This window comes from Bos javanicus, chromosome 5 (assembly GCF_032452875.1).
Source record: "Bos javanicus breed banteng chromosome 5, ARS-OSU_banteng_1.0, whole genome shotgun sequence".
In the NCBI taxonomy this organism is placed as follows: Eukaryota; Metazoa; Chordata; class Mammalia; order Artiodactyla; family Bovidae; genus Bos; species Bos javanicus.
The window spans coordinates 5516774-5539971 of record NC_083872.1 but is presented as its reverse complement, the minus strand read 5'-3'; the positions used below and the strand labels follow the sequence as shown (position 1 = coordinate 5539971).

At 42.2% G+C, this 23198-nt stretch overlaps 1 protein-coding gene across 10 annotated transcripts in view; it reads right to left on the bottom strand.

Annotated features, from left to right (window-relative positions):
* GLIPR1 (GLI pathogenesis related 1) overlaps positions 1-23198 on the bottom strand; it is a 69319-nt gene that overhangs the window by 2145 nt on the left and 43976 nt on the right. For 5 of the 10 annotated variants that reach the window (XM_061415548.1, XM_061415553.1, XM_061415549.1 and 2 more), the window contains 2 exons: positions 20612-20724; positions 2224-2309 (listed from right to left, as the gene is read on the bottom strand). In XM_061415548.1, the coding sequence (XP_061271532.1) occupies positions 2224-2309; positions 20612-20724 (199 nt within the window). Of the gene's footprint in view, positions 1-2223; positions 2310-7546; positions 7588-7646; positions 8123-20611; positions 20725-23198 lie in introns of those variants that run through there. The other 5 variants (XR_009736271.1, XR_009736270.1, XR_009736273.1 and 2 more) reach the window with 5 other exon arrangements.

Genomic DNA, 23198 nt, shown 5'->3' with positions numbered 1-23198 from the left:
TGATTCTGAAGAAGCATTGTGAGGATTGTTTGAGCATAAAAACATCTAAAACTGGGCATAAAGATGCTACCAGAATACCAAAGCAAACAAGATTTGAGATTAGAGGGAGGATGAACTTGGGGATAGTAGGTAATATTTGTAAAGTGTGTGCCAGGCACTTGTTCCAGATTCTCAGAAAAAATGGTTGAACTGCAGAGAAATAACTGGCTCAGAAAGGTGGTCAAGTATTGCTATATGGCTGGAGTGAAAATGAGAATTTAATGTATACAAATCAGGAAGAAGGGAACAAACAGTTGAAAAGAATTTTATAGTTTTAGACCTAGGAGGGACTTTGAAGACATGTAAGCAATAGAACACTTTGGCCAAACAAAAATGTATGCTGTTAAACTCAGTCCATTCCAGCCTCCTCCTGCTTCGACCACCCCACGCCAGTCCTGCAGCCCTGAGAGGTTCAGTTGGTTACAGATAAAAGCACAAAAGTAGTAGAGAATTTGCACAACTGTAATAGCTTGATTGATGTTTCGTTTCACACCGGTTCAAAAAGTGAAAAAAAACTAAGATGGAAAGGAATGTGTCTGGAACAGAAAACATAAATGGACTCTTGGCCAACTGTGTATTAATACTTTAAAGTGATGTAAAACATCCTTGGAAAGTTATCTTCATTGACCTTCTACACTGTTCCTCATTAAATGCCGTCTTACTAGTGAAAGCTGGAATCAAGATTGCCAGGAGAAATATCAATAACCTCAGATATGCAGATGACACCACCCTTATGGCAGAAAGTGAAGAGGAACTAAAAAACCTCTTGATGAAAGTGAAAGAGGAGAGTGAAAAAGTTGGCTTAAAGCTCAACATTCAGAAAACGAAGATCATGGCATCCGGTCCCATCACTTCATGGGAAATAGATGGGGAAACAGTGGAAACAGTGTCAGACTTTTATTTTTCTGGGCTCCAAAATCACTGCAGATGGTGATTGCAGCCATGAAATTAAAAGACGCTTACTCCTTGGAAGGAAAGTTATGACCAACCTAGATAACATATTCAAAAGCAGAGACATTACTTTGCCAACAAATGTCCGTCTAGTCAAGGCTGTGGTTTTTCCAGTGGTCATGTATGGATGTGAGAGTTGGACTGTGAGGAAAGCTGAGCACCGAAGAATTGATGCTTTTGAACTGTGGTGTTGGAGAAGACTCTTGAGAGTCCCATGGACTGCAAGGAGATCCAACCAGTCCATTCTAAAGGAGATCAGTCTTGGGTGTTCTTTGGAAGGAATGATGCTAAAGCTGAAACTCCAGTACTTTGGCCACCTCATGCGAAGAGTTGACTCATTGGAAAAGACTCTGATGCTGGGAGGGATTGGGGGCAGGAGGAGAAGGGGATGACAGAGGATGAGATGGCTGGATGGCATCACTGACTCGATGGACGTGAGTCTGGGTGAACTCCGGGAGTTGGTGATGGACAGGGAGGCCTGGCGTGCTGCGATTCATGGGGTCGCAAAGAGTCGGACATGACTGACTGAACTGAACTGAACTGAACTAGTGAAAAGTGCTACACTGCAGCCTTTATTTCATTCAGTTCTATAGATGAACATTTAAGTCTTGAATGCTTTGGACAGGTAGAATTCTACCTGAACACAATTCAGAATTCTTTTGGTTAACTTTGTTACTATTTTTATATTGCTGAACTTAGCAAATCTTGGGTCTACAGTTTCCCATAATCAGTCATTTGTTGTTCTGATTAGTGCTAACTATAAAGGATATTTGCTTCTTTAAATTTCTCTTGAACATATATTCATTCCTAGGACAGTAAGTCATTGCTTTGATTGCTACCTGATGCCCCTTTTCCTGAAAAGAGCTATTAGGATAAAACAAATGTTTTCATTTCAGTTCAGTTGCTCAGTCTTGTCCAACTCTGCGACCCCATGGACTGCAGCACACCGGGCTTCCCTGTCCATCACCAACTCCCGAAGTTGACTCAAACTCATATCCATTGAGTAGATGATACCATCCAACCATTTCATCCTCTGTCGTCTCCTTCTCCCACCTTGAATCTTTCCCAGCATCAGGGTCTTTTCAAATGAATAAGTTCTTCACATCAGGTGGCCAAAGTTTTGGAGTTTGAGCTTCAGCATCAGTCATTCAATGAATATTCAGGACTGATCTCTAGAAAGTTACAGGAGTTTTGAACACATTGTATTATTGGTAGATTGTTCCTTTTACTCACTGCAAAGATTGTCCAAACATTTGTCATTCCTGGGGCAGGCACTGCACGTGGATCCTTTTTTATATGGCCAGGTTGGGTAATTGCCTCTGTGAAGAAGAAAAGTATCCATTAGGAAGTTTTTCTACCCCCTCCCCCCTCCCCCCACCAACCAATTGCAATTTATCATGGTCCTTGGCTAAACACTGAACTTTCCACATAGCTCAGTTGGTAAAGCATCTGCCTGCAATGTGGGAGACATGGGTTCAATTCCTGGGTTGGGAAGATCCCCTGGAGAAGGAAATGGCAACCCACTCCAGTATTCTTGCCTGGGGAATCCCATGGATAGAGGAGCCTGGTGGGCTATGGTTTATGAGATCACGAGAGTCAAACACGACTGAGTGCTGTCTTCTTTTTGGCTAAATCCTAGGATTGAAGTCCACAAATTCAGAAGATTAATGAGAGAAGTGGAGAGAGGGAAGCAGAAGTGGAAACCTGCTAATATTTGCCAAACTCACTCTAAGTGCCTGTGTTTAGGAACCTTTGTCTTAATCATCTCAGTTAATTCCTGAGACAACTCTGGGAGAAAGTTATTTTTATTTCTGTTTTACAGGTAAGGAAACTACAGCTCAAAGATTAAGTTACCAAAAACCACAATGTACAGATACCAGTCAATGAGACCTAGGTTTGATTTTAAAGAAATGTTCCCTCTAGTTAATGTCTGGCCTGTGTGATCACTGCCATCCATAAAACTGTCCATCTTAGAAAAGCTCTCATGACCCACGTTTTTGTTCTTAGTCCAGCAAACCTCCATGGTTATTATTGGATAGGAGCCATTTGGCTGGGGTGAGGGTCTTCCAAAAGAAAATCACAAGAGCTATGAGGGAGTTCCTAAAGTGCAGTTTGTTTTCACATAAAGGATGTGACACGGGTAACATAATAATTACCGAATACTCATGTACTAGGCACTGTTCTAAGTGTCCTTGAATTAATCAATCTTCACAATAACCCAATGGGGAAGACACTAATTTTTTTAATCCCCATAGCTAGAGGCTTAACACTCTGTTAAGTAACTGACCAAGATCAGCTTAGAAAGTGAAATAATATCCAAACAATTTACATCTCCATAAACAACTTTGGAGTAGTAATGATGAGAGGCTGTACATTTATTTCAATGAACTTGCCATTGCACTAAGCTTTTTTTGGAACTCTGCTTTTGGAAAGGAGTTCTTGACTTTTTCATGTCATGGACCCTTTGGCAGCCTGGGGGAGCCTATAGGTTCTTTCTCAAAACAGTTTTAAAATAGCTAAAATAAAATTCATAGGATTACAAAGTAAGCCAATTAAATTGAAATAATTATTAACATGTTAAAAATACTTGTGATATACAGACATACTTCTCTGTGTATTAGATGAGAGCTAGCAAGGAGTCTGGCATCCCAGGTTGCTCTAGTGGAAAAGAACCTGCTGCCAGGGCAGGAGACATAAGAGATGGGGGTTTGATCCCTGGGCCAGGAAGATCCCCTGGAGAAGGAAACAGCAACCCACTCCAGTATTCTTTCCTGGAGAATCCCATGGACAGAGTAGCCTGGTGGGCTATAATCCATGGATGGGGTTGCAAGGAGTCGGACACTACTGACGAAACTCCCTGCACAGCACAGCAGGGAGCCTAATAATTAACAGTAATTTTAGAGATGAATACAAACTATATTTTGAGAGAACTACAACTAGAATGTGATATGAGCATATCTGACATTTATAAAGACACAGGTAGTACTGTCCAATCATAAGTATTGCTGATATGACTGGAATGTTAATTCACAAAAAATATTATTTTCTATAGAAGTTAGTGAAAAAGATGTGACTTTTTTCTAATTCAAATTCATGGACTCCTATCCTCTAATGCTATACATTTATTTTCAAAGAAAATAAGAACTCCCCCCTTTAGAGACATTACTTTTTACTAACACCTCAATTCCAACTAAAAATACATGTTCAAATTCTTTGACTCCAAGTTAATTTAGGTTGTTTCAGAAATTAAATTTAGCCCCATGCTTACTCTACACTGTGGAAAATAGTCTAAGGAATATAGTAGAGGTTCTGATAACAACTATGGAAGATGTCCAAAATAGACATTAGTCCTTGGGCTATCTTTCATTGTTAAAAAGCACAGCACTCTTTGAGTTAAGTTCTAGAATGTTTTTAATGCAATCACTTATACTACGTCATACTTTGTTTAAGTGTGCATTCTGTACTATTAAGAGGAAAAAATTGCTACTTCAAAAACAAGCTAAAAGTAAGGCAGTTGTGACTTGCAGTGAAATGGCAAAATTCACCTTGGGAAAAACATGCTCTGCAAAGACCTGGATTTTGTCTAGAAGGCAATGATTAAGACTAAGAGACCTACAGACTCTATGCAATAGAAATAAAAGCAAAAATAAACAGAACCTAATCAAACTTACAAGCTTTTGCACAGCAAAGGGAAACCACAGATAAAATGAAAAGACAACCTATGAACTGGGAGAAAATATGTGCAAATGGTGTGACCCACAAGGCTTAATTTCTAAAATATACAAATAGCACATATAGCTCAATAACAAATAAACCAATCAAAAAATGGATAGAAGATCTAAATAGACATTAACCCAAAGAAGACATGCAAATGGCCGACAGGCACATGAAAAGATGCTCAACATCACTAATTACTGCTGCTGATGCTAAGTCGCTAAAGTCGTGCCCAACTCTGTGCAACCCTGTAGATGGCAGCCCACCAGGCTCCCCCGTCCCTGGGATTCTCCAGGCAAGAACACTGGAGTGGGTTGCCGTTTCCTTCTCCAATGCATGAAAGTGAAAAGTGAAAGTGAAGTTGCTCAGTCGTGTCCGACCCTCAGCGACCCCATGGACTGCAGCCCACCAGGCTCCTCCATCCATGGGATTTTCCAGGCAAGAGTACTGGAGTGGGGTGCCATTGCCTTCTCCAACACTAATTACTAGACAGATGTAAATAAAAACTGTAGTGAAGTACCACCTCACACTGGTCAGAATGGCCATCGTTAAAGTGTCTACAAATAAATGCTGGAGAGGGTGTGAAGTAAAGGGAATATATATGGAATATGGTGGTGGTTTAGTCCTTAAGTCATGTCCGACTCTGTGACCCCATGGACTGTAGCCCGCCAGGCTCCTCTGTCCATGGGATTCTCCAGGCAAGAAAATGAGTGGGTTGCCATTTCCTTCTCCAGGGGATCTTCCCAACACAGGAATTGAACCCAGGTCTCCTGCACTGCAGGAAGATTCTTTACCAACTAAGCTATGAGGGAAGCCCAATATAAGCCCAATGTGTATATATATATATATATGGGATATAACTGACCACAGAAAAGAATGAAATAATGCTATTGGCAGCAAGACGGATAGACCTAATAATTACACTAGGTGAAGTAAGAAAGACAAATACCATATGCTATCACGTAAATGTGAAATCTAAAATATGACACGAATTTATCTATAAAACAGAAACAAATATAGAGAACAAACTTGTGGCTGCCAAAGGATAAGGTCGGGGAGGGGTGGATTAGGAATTTGGGATTAGCAAATCAAACTGTTCTATATATATAAGTGCATTGGGCTTCCCTGGTGGCTCAGTGGTAAAGAATCTGCCTGCCAGTGTGGGAGATGTAGGTTCAATCCCTGGGTCAGGAAGATTCCTGGGAGAAGGAAATGGCAACCCACTCCAGTATTTTTTGCCTGGAAAACCCCATAGACGGAAGAACATAGCAGGCTGCAGACCATGGGGCTGCAAGAGTCAGACATGATTTAGTGGCTGAACAATGGAATCACTGCTGTATACCGGAAACTAATACAACACTGTAAATCAACTATACTTCAATAAAGTAAAATTTTATACAAAGAGACAAGGGAGCCTAAGTATTCTGCCCAATGGAGAAGTAGGAGGTTTCAGTGTTCCCCTGGTTGCCTGAGGGTTGGGGCCCTGGGACTCTGGTGAAGAGGAAAGAAAGGTCTTTATAAAGAAAAGCTTAGAGATGAGTAACAGTCCCCAAGGCAGTGATGGCCAAAGTACACTGGCTCCTGTACGGTCTGCTTATGGAAGCGGTTGTTTCCACTTCTGTGGTATAATCGTCTCTTCAGCCATCTGCGTGGAGGTGGGGCCCACTTGATGAAGAAGAGTCTGTGTCAGGATGCTGCAGATCAGGGAGACTCGAGGTGACCGGGAGGGGAGGAGTCAACATGGGCCAAGGGCAGGAGTCCAGAGCTGAGCACCGCAGGACTGGAGAACTAACTGCCCAGAGCCCATTCTGAGGGAATTTCAGAAACACTGGGGAGGGACTCGCTTTTCAGAATTACATGGAAGTTCTTGTGTAGAGAAGGAAAAACAGGCTCAGATGGACACGAGGACCCTCTTCACTGGTCCCTGGGCTCCCCTCCACTCCCCTTCCAATCCTTTCCCCACAGGCATGCCCAGTGAACTCCAAATTTAAGGCAAGTCTTGTCACCTTCTGCTTAAAATACCTGGATGGCTTCAGCTTGTGAGGTGGGTAAAGTGAAGCTGCAGTGGTCTACAAGGCCCTGGGTGATCTGCGCTCCCTCCTCCCCCAGCTTCATCTCATTCACGGTCCAAGCACCCTGGTCTTCTGTCTGTTCTGTCATCCTTTCCACAGGAGCTGGTCTTTTGTTTTCACAACTGAATATCTAACTGTTTCTGAGATCCTTCACATGTCTGGTTCCTTCTCACTCTTCACGCCTAAGCTTAAATATGTCGCAGAAAGCCCTTCCCTGAGCATTTTATCTCAAACAAGGGCCCTGCCTACTCATAGTGAATTACAGCATTATTTCTATTTCCAGCATGGCTCCTGTCATCATGCAGTTATTTTCTCTGTACTTTTATTGTCTGAATGCCACAGACAATAAACTCCAAAGGGGCAGGGACTGTGTCTGGCTTGTTGTCCTATGAAGTTGAGTGAACACATATTTTTTGAATAATTGAATGAACATATGCTTTTATTTGTATGAATAAATGAATGTTACTCAGTGTTCATAGAAACATTATGTAATGTGCTGTGCTTAGTCGTGTCCAACTCTTAGCAACCACGTGGACTGTATCCCACCAGGCTCCTCTACCCATGGAGATACTGGCATGGGTTGTCATGCTCTCCTCCAGGGTATCTTCCCAACGCAGGGAGTGAACCCAGGTCTTCCACACTGCAGGCAAATTCTTCACCATCTGAGCCACCAGGGAAGCCCAAATATGAATTGGCTTACAAGTTTTACAACTTAGTATTGTTTATATCTCTGAAATCAAGAAAAGGGAGTTGAAACCAAGAGAACTCACTTTTGTACCTTATTATTAAGGACGTGCACTCATCTCACCTCCTGCGAAAACAACAAAATTGCAACTAGCTGAACAACCATTGACAAGAGGACCTGGAACCCACGAAAAAAATTATCCCACACCCAAAGACAAAGAAGCTGCTTCAGCAGGATGATACTAATGGCAGAGTAGAAGGACGTGTGCCTTCTCTTCTCTTGCGAGAACACCAGAATCACAACTAGTTGCCAAAGAATCATCAACAGGAGAACGTTGGAACCCACCCCAAAATATACACCACATTAAAGGGCAAAAAAAAAGCCGCAACCCGACGGGGGGGGGGGGGGAGCACAATTACATTTAAAGTCAAATCTCATTCCCACCAGAGGTGCTTGGTGGGGGGTCGGGGGCACTAACAAAACCTTGTGCATACCAGGACCCAGGGAAACGAGCAGCAGACCTGCCTTGGAGTGTTTCCTGAGGAGGCACAGGTCAGCAGTGGCCTGCCATAGGGACAGGGGCTCTGGCAGCAGCAATCCTGGGAGGTGCGGTGTGTGGCATGAATCCTCTCGAAGGAGGTCGCCGTTAGTCCCCCTTAAGCTGTCAGGCAGATGACCCACAAAATGGAGAACAATTATGCCAAAGAAGTTCTCACTGTGTTGTGAAAGTTCTAGGCCCCAAAACAGACTTCTCAATCTGGGGATCCTACAAAGGGACCGAGAATCTTCCAGGGATCTGACTTTGAAGGTCAGCAGGATTTGATTATGGAGCTTCCACAAGACTAGGGAAAGCAAGACTCCTGGAGGGCAAAACCAAAACCTGTGCACACCAGGACTCAGGAAAAAGGAAGAGGGACCCCACAAATGACTGAGCCATTCTTGCCTGTGAGTGTTTGAGAGTCTCCGGGGGAGGCATGGGTTGACCGTGGCCTGCCTCGGGGTCAGGGGCACTGACAGCAACAGTTCTGGGAGGTGCATCAAGAGGGCATGACCTTTTGGAGGAGGTCACCCTTACCCCTACCATACTTTTGACTCAGCTCAAATACAGGGAGGGAACACACCCCAACTATCAGCATGAAAATTGGGTTAAAGACTTACTGAGCCTGGCCTTGCTCACCAGAGCAAGACCCAGTTTTCCCCACAGCCAGTTCCTCCCATCAGGAAGCTTCCAGAAGCCTCTTATCTTCATCCATCAGAGGGCAGACAGAATGAAAACCACAATCACAGAAAACTAGCCAAAATGATCACATGGATCACAACCTTGTGTAACTTAATGAAACTGCAAGTCATGCTGTGTAGAGCAACCCAAGATGGATGTGTCATAGTGGAGAGTTCCAACAAAATGTGGTTCACTGGGGAAGGGAATGGCAAACATCTTCAATATTCTTGCCCTGAGAACCCCATGAACAGTATGAAAAGGCAAAAGAGATATGACGCTGAAAAATGAACTCCCCGGGTTGTGTGCCCATAGGCTACTGGAGAAGAGTGGGAGAAATAGCTCCAGAAGGAATGAAAGGCTGAGCGAAAGCAGAAACAATGCCCAGTTGTGGATGTGACTGGTGATGGAAGTAAAGTCTGATCCTGTAAAGAGCAATACTGCATAGGAACCTGGAATGTCAGGTCCATGAATCGAGGTGAATTGGAAGTAGTCAAACAGGAGATGGCAAGAGTGAACATTGACATTTTAGGAATCAGTGAGCTAAAAAGGACAGAAATGGATGAATTTGATTCAGATGACCATTATATCTATTATTGTGGGCAAGAATTCCTTAGAAGAAATGGATTAGCCCTCATATTCAACAAAAGAATCTGAAATGCAGTACTTGGGTGCAATCTCAAAATGACAGAATGATGTCTGTTTCCTAGACAAGTCATTCAAAATCCCAGTAATACAACTCTATGCCCCAACCACTAGTGTCAAAGAAGCTGAAGTTGAACGATGCTATGAAGACCTACAAGACATTCTAGAACTAACATCAAAAAAAATATGTCCTTCTCAGTCAAGAAATACCTGGAGTAACAAGACCAACAGAGTTTTGCTAAGAGAATGCACTGGTCATAGCAAACACCCTCTTTCAACAACACAAGAGAAGACTGTATACATGGACATCACCAGATGGTCAACACCAAAATCAGATTGATTATATTCTTTGTACCTGAAGATGGAGAAGCTCTATACAGTCAGCAAAAACAAAACTGGGAGCTGACTGTGGCTCAGATCATGAACTTCTTATTGCCAAATTCAGACTTGAAGAAAGTAGGGAAAACCACTAGACCATTCAGGTATGACCTAAGTCAAATTCCTTATGATTATACAGTAGAAGTGACAAATAGATTCAAGGGATTTGATCTGATAAACAGAGCACCTGAAGAGCTATGGATGGAGGTTCGTAACATTGTATAGGAGGCACTGATCAAAACCATCCCTGCTGCTGCTGCTGCTAAGTCGCTTCCGTCGTGTCCGACTCTGTGTGACCCCATAGATGGCAGCCCACCAGGCTCCCCCATCCCTGGGATTCTCCAGGCAAGAATACTGGAGTGGGTTGCCATTTCCTTCTCTAATGCATGAAAGTGAAAAGTGAAAGTGAAGTCACTCAGTCATGTCCGACTCTGGTAGGACTGCAGCCTACTAGGTTCTTCCATCCATGGGATAAATGCAAAAAGGCAAAATAGTTGTCTAAGGAGACCTTAAAAATAGCTGCAAAAAGAAGAGAAGTGAAAGGCAACTAAGGAAAGGAAAGATATACCCATCTGAATGCAGAGTTGCAAAGAATAACAGAGAGAGATAAGAAAGCCATTCTAAGTGATCAATATAAAGAAATAGAGGAAAACAACAGAATGGGAAAGACTAGAGATCTCTTTAAGAAAATTAGAGATACCAAGGGAACATTTCATGCAAGGACGGGCACAATAAAGGGCAGAAATGGTATGAACCTACCAGAAGCAGAAGATATTAAGAAGAGGTGATGGTAAGAATACACAGAAGAACTGTGCAAAAATGGTCTTAATGATCAAATTACCATGATGGTGTCACCTAGAGCCAGACATCCAAGAGTGTGAAGTCAAGTGGGCCTTAGAAAGCATCACTATGAACAAGGCTAGTGGAGGTGATGGAATTCTAGCTGAGTTATTTCAAATCCTAAAAGGTGATGCTGTGAAAGTGCTGCACGCAACTTGCCAGCAAATTTGGAAAACTCAGCAGTGGCCACAGGACTGGAAAAGTCAGTTTTCATTTCAATCCCAAAGAAGGGCAATGCCAAAGAATGCTCAAACTATAGCACAATTGCACTTTCACATGCTAGAAGGTAATGCTCAAAATCCTTCAATCTAGGCTTCAGCAGTACATGAACTGAGAACTTCCAGATGTTCAAGCTGGATTTAGAAAAGGCAGAGGAATCAGAGAACAAGTTGCCAACATCTTTTGGATCATAGAAAAACAAAGCAATCCCAGAAAAACATCTACTTCTGCTTCATTGACTATGCTAAAGCCTTTGACTGTGTGGATCACTAAAAACTGTGGAAAATTCTTCAAGAGATGGGAATACCAGACCACCTTACCTGCCTCCTGAGAAACCTATATACAGGTCAAGAAGCGACAGTTAGAACCGGACATAGAACAATGGACTGGTTCAAAATTGGGAAAAGAGTATGTCAAGGCTGAATATTGTCACCCTGCTTATTTAACTTAAAGACTGTGTACATCATGTGAAATGCTGTACATGGGCTGGATGAAGCTCATGCTGGAATGAAGATTGCTGGGAGAAATATCAATAACCTCAGATATGCAGATGACATCACTCTAATGGCAGAAAGCAAAGAGGAACTAAAGAGCATCTTGATGAAGGTAAAAGAGGAGAGTGAAAAGCTGGCTTAAAGCTCAACATTCAAAAAACTAAGATCATGGCATCGGATCCCATCACTTCATGACAAATGTATTGGGAAAAAAATGAAAACAGTGACAGACTTTATTTTCTGGGCTTCAAAATCACTGCAGACAGTAACCGCAGCCACAAAATTAAAAGATGCTTGCTCCCTGGAGAAAAGCTATGACAAACCTAGACATTATATTAAAAAGCAGAGACATCACATTGCTGACAAAGGTCCATATAGTCATAGCTATAGTTTTTCCAGTTATCACGTATAGATGTGTGAGTGGACCATAAAGAAAGCTGAGCATTGAAGAATTGATGTTTTCAAACTGTGGTGTTGGAGAACTCTTGAGAGTCCCTTGGACTGCAAGAAGATCAAACCAGTCAATGCTGAAGGAAATCAACCCTGATTATTCATCAGAAGCACCAATGCTAAAGCTGAAGCTCCAATACTTTGGCCACCTGATGCAAAGAGCCAACTCATCAGAAAAGACCCTGATGCTGGGAAAGATTGCAGGCAAGAGGAGAAGCGGGCAACGGAGGATGAGATGGTTGGATGACGTCATTGACTCAATGGACATGAGCAAACTCTGGGAGATAGTGAAGGACAGGGAAGCCTGGCATGCTGCAGTCCATGGTACTCAAAGAGTTGGACACAACTGAACAACTGAACAACAACAATTATAATGGTAATTATGAATACTTCTCAAACAATCACCATGGCCTGTCATTGCATTTACATAATTTTCTTGTATAATTTTCAGAGCTACTCTTAAGCAGTAGGTGCTTATATTGATCTTTTACTTAGGAAATAGATTCAGAGAGATATCTGTGACTTATTCAAAGTCACACAGTAAATGAAGTAAGTTGGGTGGTCTTAGGAGCCTACATCCCAAACACTAAGATATACAAATGTCATGAAAGGTTACTGCTGTCTGACTCATGGCTTGGCTAGTTTTTCCTGGGTTTCCCTCATTTTCTGTCTCTAAGACTTTAAGTGAAATCTGTTATTTTCTGAACAAGACCCATTTTGGTCACCTCACTTCCACTCATGCTCAGAGTAGTCAACACATTTTCTGACTTCAGGGACAGAGAGAGAGGTTTCTATAACAAGTCTTCTGGGGCCTGAAGATTGGTAAAATCCAAACAAAATTCAAGGACAAAAAAATCACAAATTGTCATATTATGACAAAGTTAAAAACTTTAAATCAAAATTATTCTAGTAGAAATATGGGCAGAGCATATGATTCACAAAAGAAGAAATCTAAGTAGGCAATCAGGTGAGAAATGAAAATCACTAGGAGCAAAGATACAAAAGAAAACATGCAATATAATTTTCTAGCAATTAGAAAATCCTGAAAAATTATATCCAGTACTGATGAAGAAGTATAAATTGATGTAATAACGGTAGAGGATATTTGGCAATATGTAATTTTACAGAACATAAAGTGATCACACTTTTACCTAGTAGTATCATTCTAGGAACTGAAGGAAACAGATATGACCAAAGATTTTTATAAGACTGTGCATCATCCATGAAAAGAAAATACAGAGATGCCCTAAATATAGGATGGGATACTATAAAACTCCTAGAGGAAAACATAGCAGAACAATCTGACATAAATTGCAGCAAGATGTTTTTGGATCGGTCTCCTAGAGTAAAGGAAATGAAATAAACAAGTGGGAACTACTTAAAAATTTCTGCATCAGTTCAGTTCAGTTCAGTTGCTCAGTCGTGTCTGACTCTTTGCGACCCCATGAACCACAGCACACCAGGCCTCCCTGTCCATCACCAACTCCTGGAGTTTACTCAAACTCATCTCCATTGAGTTGGTGATGCCATCCAACCATCTCATCCTCTGTCATCCCCTTCTCCTCCGTCCTTCGATCTCTCTCAGCATCAGGGTCTTTTCCAGTAAAGTCAGTTCTTCGCATCAGGTGGCCAAAGTATTGAAGTTTCAGCTTCAGTATCAGTCCATCCAATAAATATTCAGGACTAATTTCCTTTAGGATGGACTGGTTGGATCTCCTTGCTGCCTCAAAAGTCTTCTCCAACACCATAGCATCAATTCTTCGGTGCTCAGCTTTCTTTGTAGTCCAACTCCCACATCTGTACATGACTACTGGAAAAACCATAGCTTTGACTAGACAGACCTTTGTGGGCAAAGTAATGTCTTTGCTTTTTAATAAACTATCTAGGTTGGTCCTTTTCTTCCAAGGAGCAAGCGTCTTTTAATTTCATGGCTGCAATCACCATCTACAGTGATTTTGGAGCCCCCCAAATAAAGTCTGACACTGTTTCAACTGTTTCCCCATCTATGTGCCATGAAGTGATGGGACCAGATGCCATGATCTTAGTTTTCTCAATGTTGAGCTTTAAGCCACATTTTCACTCTCCTCTTTCACTTTTTCTTTTTTTAAAATATAAACTTATTTATTTAAGTTGAAGGCTAATTACTTTACAGTATTGTATTGGTTTTGCCATACATCAACATGAATCCGCCACGGATGTACATGTGTTCCCCATCCTGAACCCCCCTCCCACGTCCCTCCCCGTACCATCCCTCTGGGTCATCCCAGTGCACCAGCCCCGAGCATCCTGTATCATGCATCGAATCTGGTCTGGTGATTCGTTTCACATATGATATTATACATGTTTCAATGCCATTCTCCCAAATCATCCCACCCTCGCCCTCTCACACAGAGTCCAAAGACTGTTCTGTACATCTGTGTCTCTTTTGCTGTCTCACATACAGGCTTATCGTTACTATCTTTCTAAATTCCATATATATGTGTTAGTATACTGTATTGGTGTTTTTCCTTCTGGCTTACTTCACTCTGTATAATAGGCTCCAGTTTCATCTACTTCATTAGAACTGATTCAAATGTATTCTTTTTAATGGCTGAGTAATACTCCATTGTGTATATGTACCACAGCTTTCTTATCCATTCATCTGCTGATGGACATCTAGGTTGCTTCCATGTCCTGGCTATTATAAACAGTGCTGCGATGAACATTGGGGTACACGTGTCTCTTTCAATTCTGGTTTCTTCGGTGTGTATGCCCAGCAGTGGGATTGCTGGGTCATATGACGGTTCTATTTCCAGTTTTGTAAGGAATCTCCACACTATTCTCCATAGTGGCTGTACTAGTTTGCATTCCCACCAACAGTGTAAGAGGGTTCCCTTTTCTCCACACCCTCTCCAGCATTTATTATTTGTAGACTTTTGGATCGCAGCCATTCTGACTGGCGTGAAATGGTACCTCATTGTGGTTTTGATTTGCATTTCTCTGATCATGAGTGATGTTGAGCATCTTTTCATATGTTTGTTAGCCATCTGTATGTCTTCTTTGGAGAAATATCTGTTTAGTTCTTTGGCCCACTTTTTGATTGGGTCATTTATTTTTCTGGAATTGAGCTGCAGGAGTTCCTTGTATATTTTTGAGATTAGTTGTTTGTCGGTTGCTTCATTTGCTATTATTTTCTCCCATTCTGAAGGCTGCCTTTTCACCTTGCTTATAGTTTCCTTTGTTGTGCAGAAGCTTTTAATTTTAATTAGGTCCCATTTGTTTATTTTTGCTTTTATTTCTCTTTCACTTTCATCAAGAGGCTCTTTAGTTCTTCTTTGCTTTCTGCCATAAGGGTGGTGTCATCTGCATATTTGAGGTTATTGACATTTCTCCTGGCAATCTTGATTCCAGCTTGTGCTTTATTGTCCTTGGCATTTCTCATGATGTACTCTGCATATGAGTTAAATAAGCACGGTGACAATGTACAGCCTTGACATACTCCTTTCCTGATTTGGAACTAGTCTGTTGTTCCATGTCCAGTTCTAACTGTTGCTTCTTGACCTGCATACAGATTTCTCAGGCGGCAGGTCAGGTGGTCTGGTATTCCTATCTCTTTCTTAAAGAGATAGGAATTTCCCACAGTTTTTAGTGATCCACACAGTCAAAGGCTTTGGCATAGTCTATAAGCAGAAGTAGATATTTTTCTGGAACTCTCTTGCTTTTTTGATGATTCAATGGATGTTGGTAATTTGATCTCTGGTTCCTCTGCCTTTTCTAAAACCAGCTTGAACATTTGGAAGTTCACGGTTCATGTACTGTTGAAGCCTAGCTTGGAGAATTTTGAGCATTACTTTACTAGTGTGTGAGAGGAGTGTAATTGTGTGGTAGTTTGAGCATTCTTTGGCATTACCTTTCTTTGGGATAGGAATGAAAACTGACCTTTTCTAGTCCTGTGGCCACTGCTGAGTTTTCCAAATTTGCTAGCATATTGAGTGGAGCACTTTCACAGCATCATCTTTTGGGATTTGAAATAGCTCAACTAGAATTCCCTAGCTTTGTTCATAGTGATGCTTTCTAAGGCCCACTTGACTTCGCATTCCAGGATGTCTGGCTCTAGGTGAGTGATCACACCATCATGATTATCTGGGTCGTGAAGATCTTTTTTGTATAGTTCTTCTGTGTGTTCTTGCCACCTCTTCTTAATATCTTCTTCTTCTGTTAGGTCCATGCCATTTCTATCTTTATTGTGCCCATCTTTGCATGAAATATTCCCTTGGTATCCCTAATTTTCTTGAAGAGATCTCTAGTCTTTCCCATTCTATTGTTTTCCTCTATTTCTTTGCATTGATTACTGAGGAAGGCTTTCTTATCTCTCCTTGTTATCCTTTGGAATGCTGCATTCAAATGGGCATTCTTTCTTTTTCTCCTTTTCCTTTTGCTTTCTTGTTTTCATAGCTGGTTATAAGGCTTCCTCAGACAAAATGGCAAATGCAGTATAATAACCATTTTGCCTTTTTGCATTTCTTTTTCTTGGGGATGGTTTTGATCACTGCCACCTGTACAACGTTATGAACCTTCATCCATAGCTCTTCAGGAACTCTGTCTATCAGATATCTAATCCCTTGAATCTATTTGTCACTTCCACTGTTTAGTCGTAAGGGATTTAATTTAGGTCATACCTGAATGGTCTAGTGGTTTTCTCTACTGTCTTCAATTTAAGTCTGAATTTGCAATAAGGAGTTCATGATCTGAGCCACAGTCAGCTCCTGGTCTTGTTTTTGCTGACTGTATAGAGCTTCTCCATCTTTGGCTGCAAAGAATATAATCAATCTGATTTCGGTGTTGACCATCTGGTGATGTCCATGTGTAGAGTCTTCTCTTATGTTGTCGGAAGAGGGTGTTTGCTGTGACCACTGTATTCTCTTGGCAAAACTCTGATAGCCTTTGCCCTGCTTCATTCTGTACTCCAAGGCCAAACTTTCCCATTGCTCCAGGTGTTTCTTAACTTCCTACTTTTGCATTCTAGTCCCCTATAATGAAAAGGACATCTTATTTGGGTGTTATCTCTAGAAGATCTTGTAGGTCTTCATAGAACCATTCAACTTCAGCTTCTTCATCTTTATTGGTCAGGGCATAGACTTGGATTACCATGATATTGAATGATTTGCCTTGGAAATGAAAAGAGATCATTCTGTCGTTTTTGAGATTGCATCCAACTACTGCATTTTGGACTCTTGTTGACTATGATGGCTACTCCATTTATTCTAAGGGATTCTGTCCCACAGTAGTAGATATTATGGTTATCTGAGTTAAATTCAGCCATTCTAGTCCATTTTATTTCTCTGATTCCTAAAATGTCAATGTTCACTCCTGCCATCTCTTGTTTGACCACTTCTAATATGCCATGATTCATGTGTTAGGTAGGTAGAATAGGGAAAAGGAGTCCAAAATGGCTGTGGCTAAAAGACAAGGAAGGTCAAAGGAAGGTCAGAGGACCAGAGTGAAGACTTCAGGCAGAACAAACAGCAGTCCTGGCTAAGCCCAATTTGCGTAGGGCAGGTCCAGGTGGAGGAAAAAACATATAAAAGGAGGAGCCAAAGTGCTCTCTCTCTCTTTCTCTCCCACGTGCGTGTGCTCTTTCTCTCTCTCTCCCTCTCTCACTCTCTCTCTCTCCCCCCTCCTGCCCCCTGTGCTCCTCCACTCTCTTCTCTTTGAGTCTTTGGGTTGGCATGCCCTCACGCTTTGAGGATGGATTCTCCTGCTATCTTCTAAATAAAATGCAGCTGTAACACTGATTTGCCTAAGAGCTATAGCACAGTTTGTCCAAGACCTGAGAGCTGTGATGCACCGAGGGCTTTAATGTCTGTCGCTCCAAATCTTTGTTGTGACAAGACAAAGAACCGAGGAACATATACTCGCGTGACACATGGACCTAACATTCCATGTTCGTATTTAATATTGCTCTTTACAGCATCGGACTTATTTTCATCACCAATCACATCCACAACTGGGTGTTTTTGCTTTGGCTCTGTCTCTTCATTCTTTCTGGAGTTAGTGCTCCAGAGATCTCCAGTTGCATATTGGATACCTACTGACCTCAGGAGTTCATCTTTCAGTGTCCTATCTTTTTGCCTTTTCATACTGTTCAGGGGGTTCTCAATGCAAGAATACTGAAGTGGTTTGCCATTCCCTTCTCCATTGGACCATGTTTTGTCAGAACTCTCCATCATGACCTGTCCATCTTGGGTGGCCTTACATGGCATGGCTCATAGTTTCATTGAGTTAGACAAGGCTGTGGTCCATGTGATCAGATTGGTTAGTTTTCTGTGATTGTGGTTTTCAGTCTATCTGCCCTCTGATGGAGAGGATAAGAGGCTCATGGAAGCTCCCAGATGGGAGAGACTGACTGAGGGGGAAACTGGGTCTTGTTCTGATGGGTAGGGCACACTCAGTAAATCTTTAATCCAACTTTCTATTGAAGGGTGGGGCTGTGTTCCCTCCTTGTTATTTGACCTGAGGCCAAACTATGATGGAGATAATGAAGATAATGGTGACCTCCTTCAGAAGGTCCCATGCAGGCACTGCTACACTCAGTGCCCCAACCCTGCAGCAGGCCACTGCCAACCCACTCCTCTGCCAGAGACTCGTGGACACTCACGGGCAAGTCTGGGTCAGTCTCTTGTGGGGTCACTGCTCCTTTCTCATGGGTCCTGGTGTGCACAAGGTTCTGCTTCTGCCCTCCCAGAGTCTGTTTCCCAGTCCTGTGTAAGTTCTGGCGGCTCTATGGTGGGTTAATGGTGACCTCCTCCAAGAGGGCTTATGCCATACCCAGGTCCGCTGCACCCAGAGCCCCTGCCCTGCAGCAGTCCACTGCTGACCCGTACCTCCTCAGGAGACACCCAAAAACGTCTGCATAGCAAATCATAAACAGAAATACAACCTATGGAATAGGAGAAAATAATTGCAAATGATGGATCTGACAAGGGATTAATTTCAAAAATAAAGAAACAGTTCATACAACTCAGTATAAAAACAAACAAACAAACCAAAACAAACAACCCAATTAAAAAATGGGCAGAAGATCTAAATAAACATTTCTCCAAAGAAGACATACAGATGGCCAAATGGCACATGAAAAGATACTCAATATCACATGCAAATGCTCAACACATTTGTATCTGAGAAATTGTCGCTTCACACCAATCAGAATGGCCATCATAAAATGTCTACCAATAATAAAGATTGGAGAGGTTGTAGGGAAAAAGTAACCCTCCTACACTGTTGATGAGAATGTGAGTTGGTACAGCCACTATGGAGAACAGTATGGAGATTTGTCTGGAAAACTAGAAGTAGAGTTGCCATTTGATCCTGCAATCCCACTCCAGGGCATATAACCCAAGAAAATTCTAATTCAAAAAGACGCATGCACCCTAATGTTCATAGCATTACTATCTACAATAACCAAGACATGGAAACAACCTCTAGATTATTACTCAGTCATAAAAAAAGAATGAAATAATGCTATTTGCAGCAACAGGGATGGACCTGGAGATTATCACACTAAGCAAAGTAAGCCAGACAAAGACAAATGTCATGTGATATCACTTACATGTGGAATAAAAAGAATGGTACTTATTTACACAAAACAGAAATAGACCCAAAGATATAGAAAATAAACTTATAGCCACCAAAGGGAAAGGGATGGAGGAGGGATAAATTAAGAGTTTGGGACTAACACATAGAGACTACTACGTATAAAATATAAAATAGATGTTACATGGATATAATGCATATAATAATACATATAAAATAGATAATCAACTAAGACCTATTGTACAGCACATGGACTATACTCAATATTATTTATATATCTCTCTCTATAAGAGAAAAGAATTTGAAAAAGAAAATATGCATATACATAGAACTGAATGTGCTGTACACCTAAAACCAACACAATAATGTAAATCAACTAGACTTCAATAAAAATAAATAAACAAGTAAAAGAAAACACAGGGAACAATCTCAGCTCTTCAATAAAGTGAGCTGTTCCTAACAAGAAAACAGACTCTGGAGCCAGAGCTCCCAAGTCACAGTCCAGCTCTGACATTCACTAACTGTAGGCCAGTCACTGTCAGGGCTTCAGCTGTCTTGTCTACAAAACAGGGCTAAGAGTAGGACCTATATCACAGACTCTGTACGAAGATTAAATACCTTTAATATAGGTGAAGCGCTTAAAACAGCGCTTAGCACACGGTAAGCTTTATACAATTATTACCTCATTGTTTTTAATTACTGTAATCCATTAAAAAACTTTAATGCCATGGAAAATGTGCATACATAATTGTAAGTAAAAACTAGAAAAGCATGTATTTCCTTTATGGTCTCTGTTTTCTAAGTTTGTATATGATGCAAAAGAACGCATATATACATTTAAAGGAAGTTGGGGGAGATGTCATATGTCTTCCCATTTTTCAAAAGGAGAAAAATTATGTCTTTCAAAAATGAAACTGTCAAAAGTAAGTGAGTAAGTTATACAGATTGAGGAGTTCCATTCAGAGTGGGTTTTTTGTTTTTTTTGTTTTGAGAAATTTATAATAAATTAATATAGTAGAACATTAGAGAATATCTTCCCCTCTTGTATATTATTACCATATCCAATTAATCTATGTCCCTGAAAACACATTAGTCTCGCTACCCTTATACATACGTGTCTCTGTGTGTGTGCACTGACGTAGTGTTTATAAAGGTGTGTATACACACACCACAAGCAAACATACAGAGAAAATTGGACAGAGGAATTAAGGGTAACATTCCTTTTCTCTTTTCGCTTTATTATATTACCCAAATCTATCTTCTGCATCTATTTAATGAGGATAAATACCTCTAAAATAGTTCTTTTTTCCACAAAGTAATAAATTTCAGCACTTACGGTGGTCCGTAGTTGCATATAAAATGTGCTCCATTGAGAAGAGCTCCGAAGCCAGAAACTCGAGGACAAAAGTGTACTGCACAGCCAACTTTGTAACTATCTGCCCAGACAACCTGAAAGAAAACACGGACTGATATGAAGAAGAGAGACAATAAAATGGACACGGAAGTATGATTAGGCCTTCCTAAACATGGTGAGGTACAGTAACTCTAGTGAGATAAAGCACTTCCTACCAGGGAAGTGTTATGCAGTCAGAATTTGGTTGGAAACAAATCGTGCGTGTGTGTGTGCATGTATGCGTGTGTGAAATAAACATATAAACAGTAAGGCATTCTGATAGCTAGTGCAATGAGGAAATTAAGCAGGATAACAGGATAGAGTGTGACTGCTGCGGAGGAAGGGGCTTCCCCTGCAGGGACGCTGTCTCTGGAGTGTGGAGGAGGCCTTTGAGCTGAGGCCTGAGTGGGGAAGAGGCAGCACAGGAGAACTAAAGGCTGGAGGAGGAGCAGACGGTGCAGCGGGAGCCCTGGGGCAGAGGCCCTGGGACCGAGTCTGCTGGCATGCAAGGGCGGCAGGACTAAGGCTGGGGCGAGCGGCAGGCTGCGAGGTCAGAGACAGGGGCAGCGCCTGGGAAGTCTTGCAGTGGAGGGAGGGACAGCCCTTTACCAAGTCTCAGGAAGGCCCGCTGGCTGTCACATACCAAAGGGACTGAGAAGAACAAGGGCGAAAAGAGCAGGGGGGGTTGGGAGGCTGCTTCACTGGCCCTGGAGAGAGCAGATGGTGACTCCCACTTGGCTGCCGGTAGTGAGGGTTCCTGGAATTAACCAGGTTCGCCAGGTGGCGCTAGTGGTAAAGGACCTACTGCCAATGCAAGGAGATCCCTGGGTCGGAAAGATCTGGATGAGGGCAGGGCAGGCAACCCATTCCAGTATTCTCGCCTGGAAAATCCCCATAGACAGAGAAGCCTGGCAGTCCACAGGGCTGCAAAGAGTTGGACACAACTGATGTTTGCTTAGCACAACATACCACACATGCTTCATCTTCTATGTAAAGCTGGAGAATTTGCTTTTGTGTTGAGAGTGGGGTAAGAGGGGAGGATAAAAATCAGGTTAATGTTTGGGTCTAAACAACATTTACCAAGAGGAGGAAAATTAGTGAAGAAGGAGGTGGGTAGGAACAGGGACAAGGGGTTGTGTTCAGCTCCTGTTGCTCCTGAGATGCCCATCAGATGACCAGGGGTATACATGTAAGTGAGAGCATGCGAGAAAAAAAGAAAGAAAGAAAGAAAAGCAGTGGCCTAGGAGGGAGACCAAGAACAGGACCAGCCGCCGGGAGCAGGACCGTGCTGTCCCACTGGACCCCATCATCAGAAGGGCCCTGTGCTTGGCTTAATTCCGTGCTGTCACACATTAATGCATTTTTAGTGGCACTTTCCTCCCGATTTTTGAGAAAGGGCATCCACATTTTCATTTTGCATTCAGCCACAAAAGTATACAGCTTATCCTGACACTGTTTGCTGTAATAGAAACCTAAAGAAGAAAGTATCTGAGGTATTTAAAATATCTAGCAAGTGGATTACTAGATTGCTAGTGCTAGCAATTTAATGCACTCCTTTTTCCAGTGATACCAAATTGCATTTGGAATCGTTTTTACATATATAGGTTACCAGTCCTAGCTCACTCTGCTTGCTACAAAACAGGCCAATGCATCCGAGAGATGAGGGGTTGAGGCAAGGGAGAAACTTTAATGGGGGAGCCAGCTGAGAGCAGATGGCAGGCTAGCGCCTCAAAAGAGCTCTGTTGTCAGGGCCTGGTTGCCAGGTTCTTTTATGGATCAGAGATACAGAGGAGGTGAGGAAACAAAGTGAAAAGACTATTCAATTCTTGCAAATGTCCCCTTGGATGGCGAGCCTCGGGCAGGGCAGTGTGCTAGTTTCCCTTCCTTATAGTCTAGCAGTCAAGGGGTCACGAAAAGTCAGACAGGACTGAGCAACAACAGTCCTTCACTGGTTGGTGGCTTAGGCGATCTCCCTGAGGCAGGCCAGGATGTGTGTTTATAACAACTAAAACAGGGTGAAAGCCACAGAAGCAGACCCAGTGTAAACATAAAATTCGCCTTCTGGGTTACAACTGCCTCCTTTCAGTGTTCAGCCCACAGTCCCGTGCGAGCAAGGGGGCCATTCTGCTTGTCAGATGGATCTTCCTGGGAGTCCCCCCGTCTGACAAGCAAAACGGCCCCCTCTGGTGCTGGGGTTTTTAAATGATTAAGACCCGTCTTCCTCTGTTCCTCTCGGAAAAGTGCCTATTTTATGCCTGTATACTTAGAAATACTGAACTTCAAACGTAAGAGGGCATCTCAAGTTAGGAAATTTAGTGCTTTGCTATGCATGGGAAGGTGCAAGAGTCAGGGCTCATTAAATCCTATTTTGTACATCTTAGCTACTTGGGGCCTGTCATTCTGCTTTCTTAGTGTTTCCTCTGGGTTCACCACAGGGAGTAGTTGGAGTGGCAGCCGTCTAAGGACTGCCAGGAGGCAGGCATTCCCTTTTCCCAGGGCTCCCTGGCTCCCATGAAAGGGCTGCAATTGC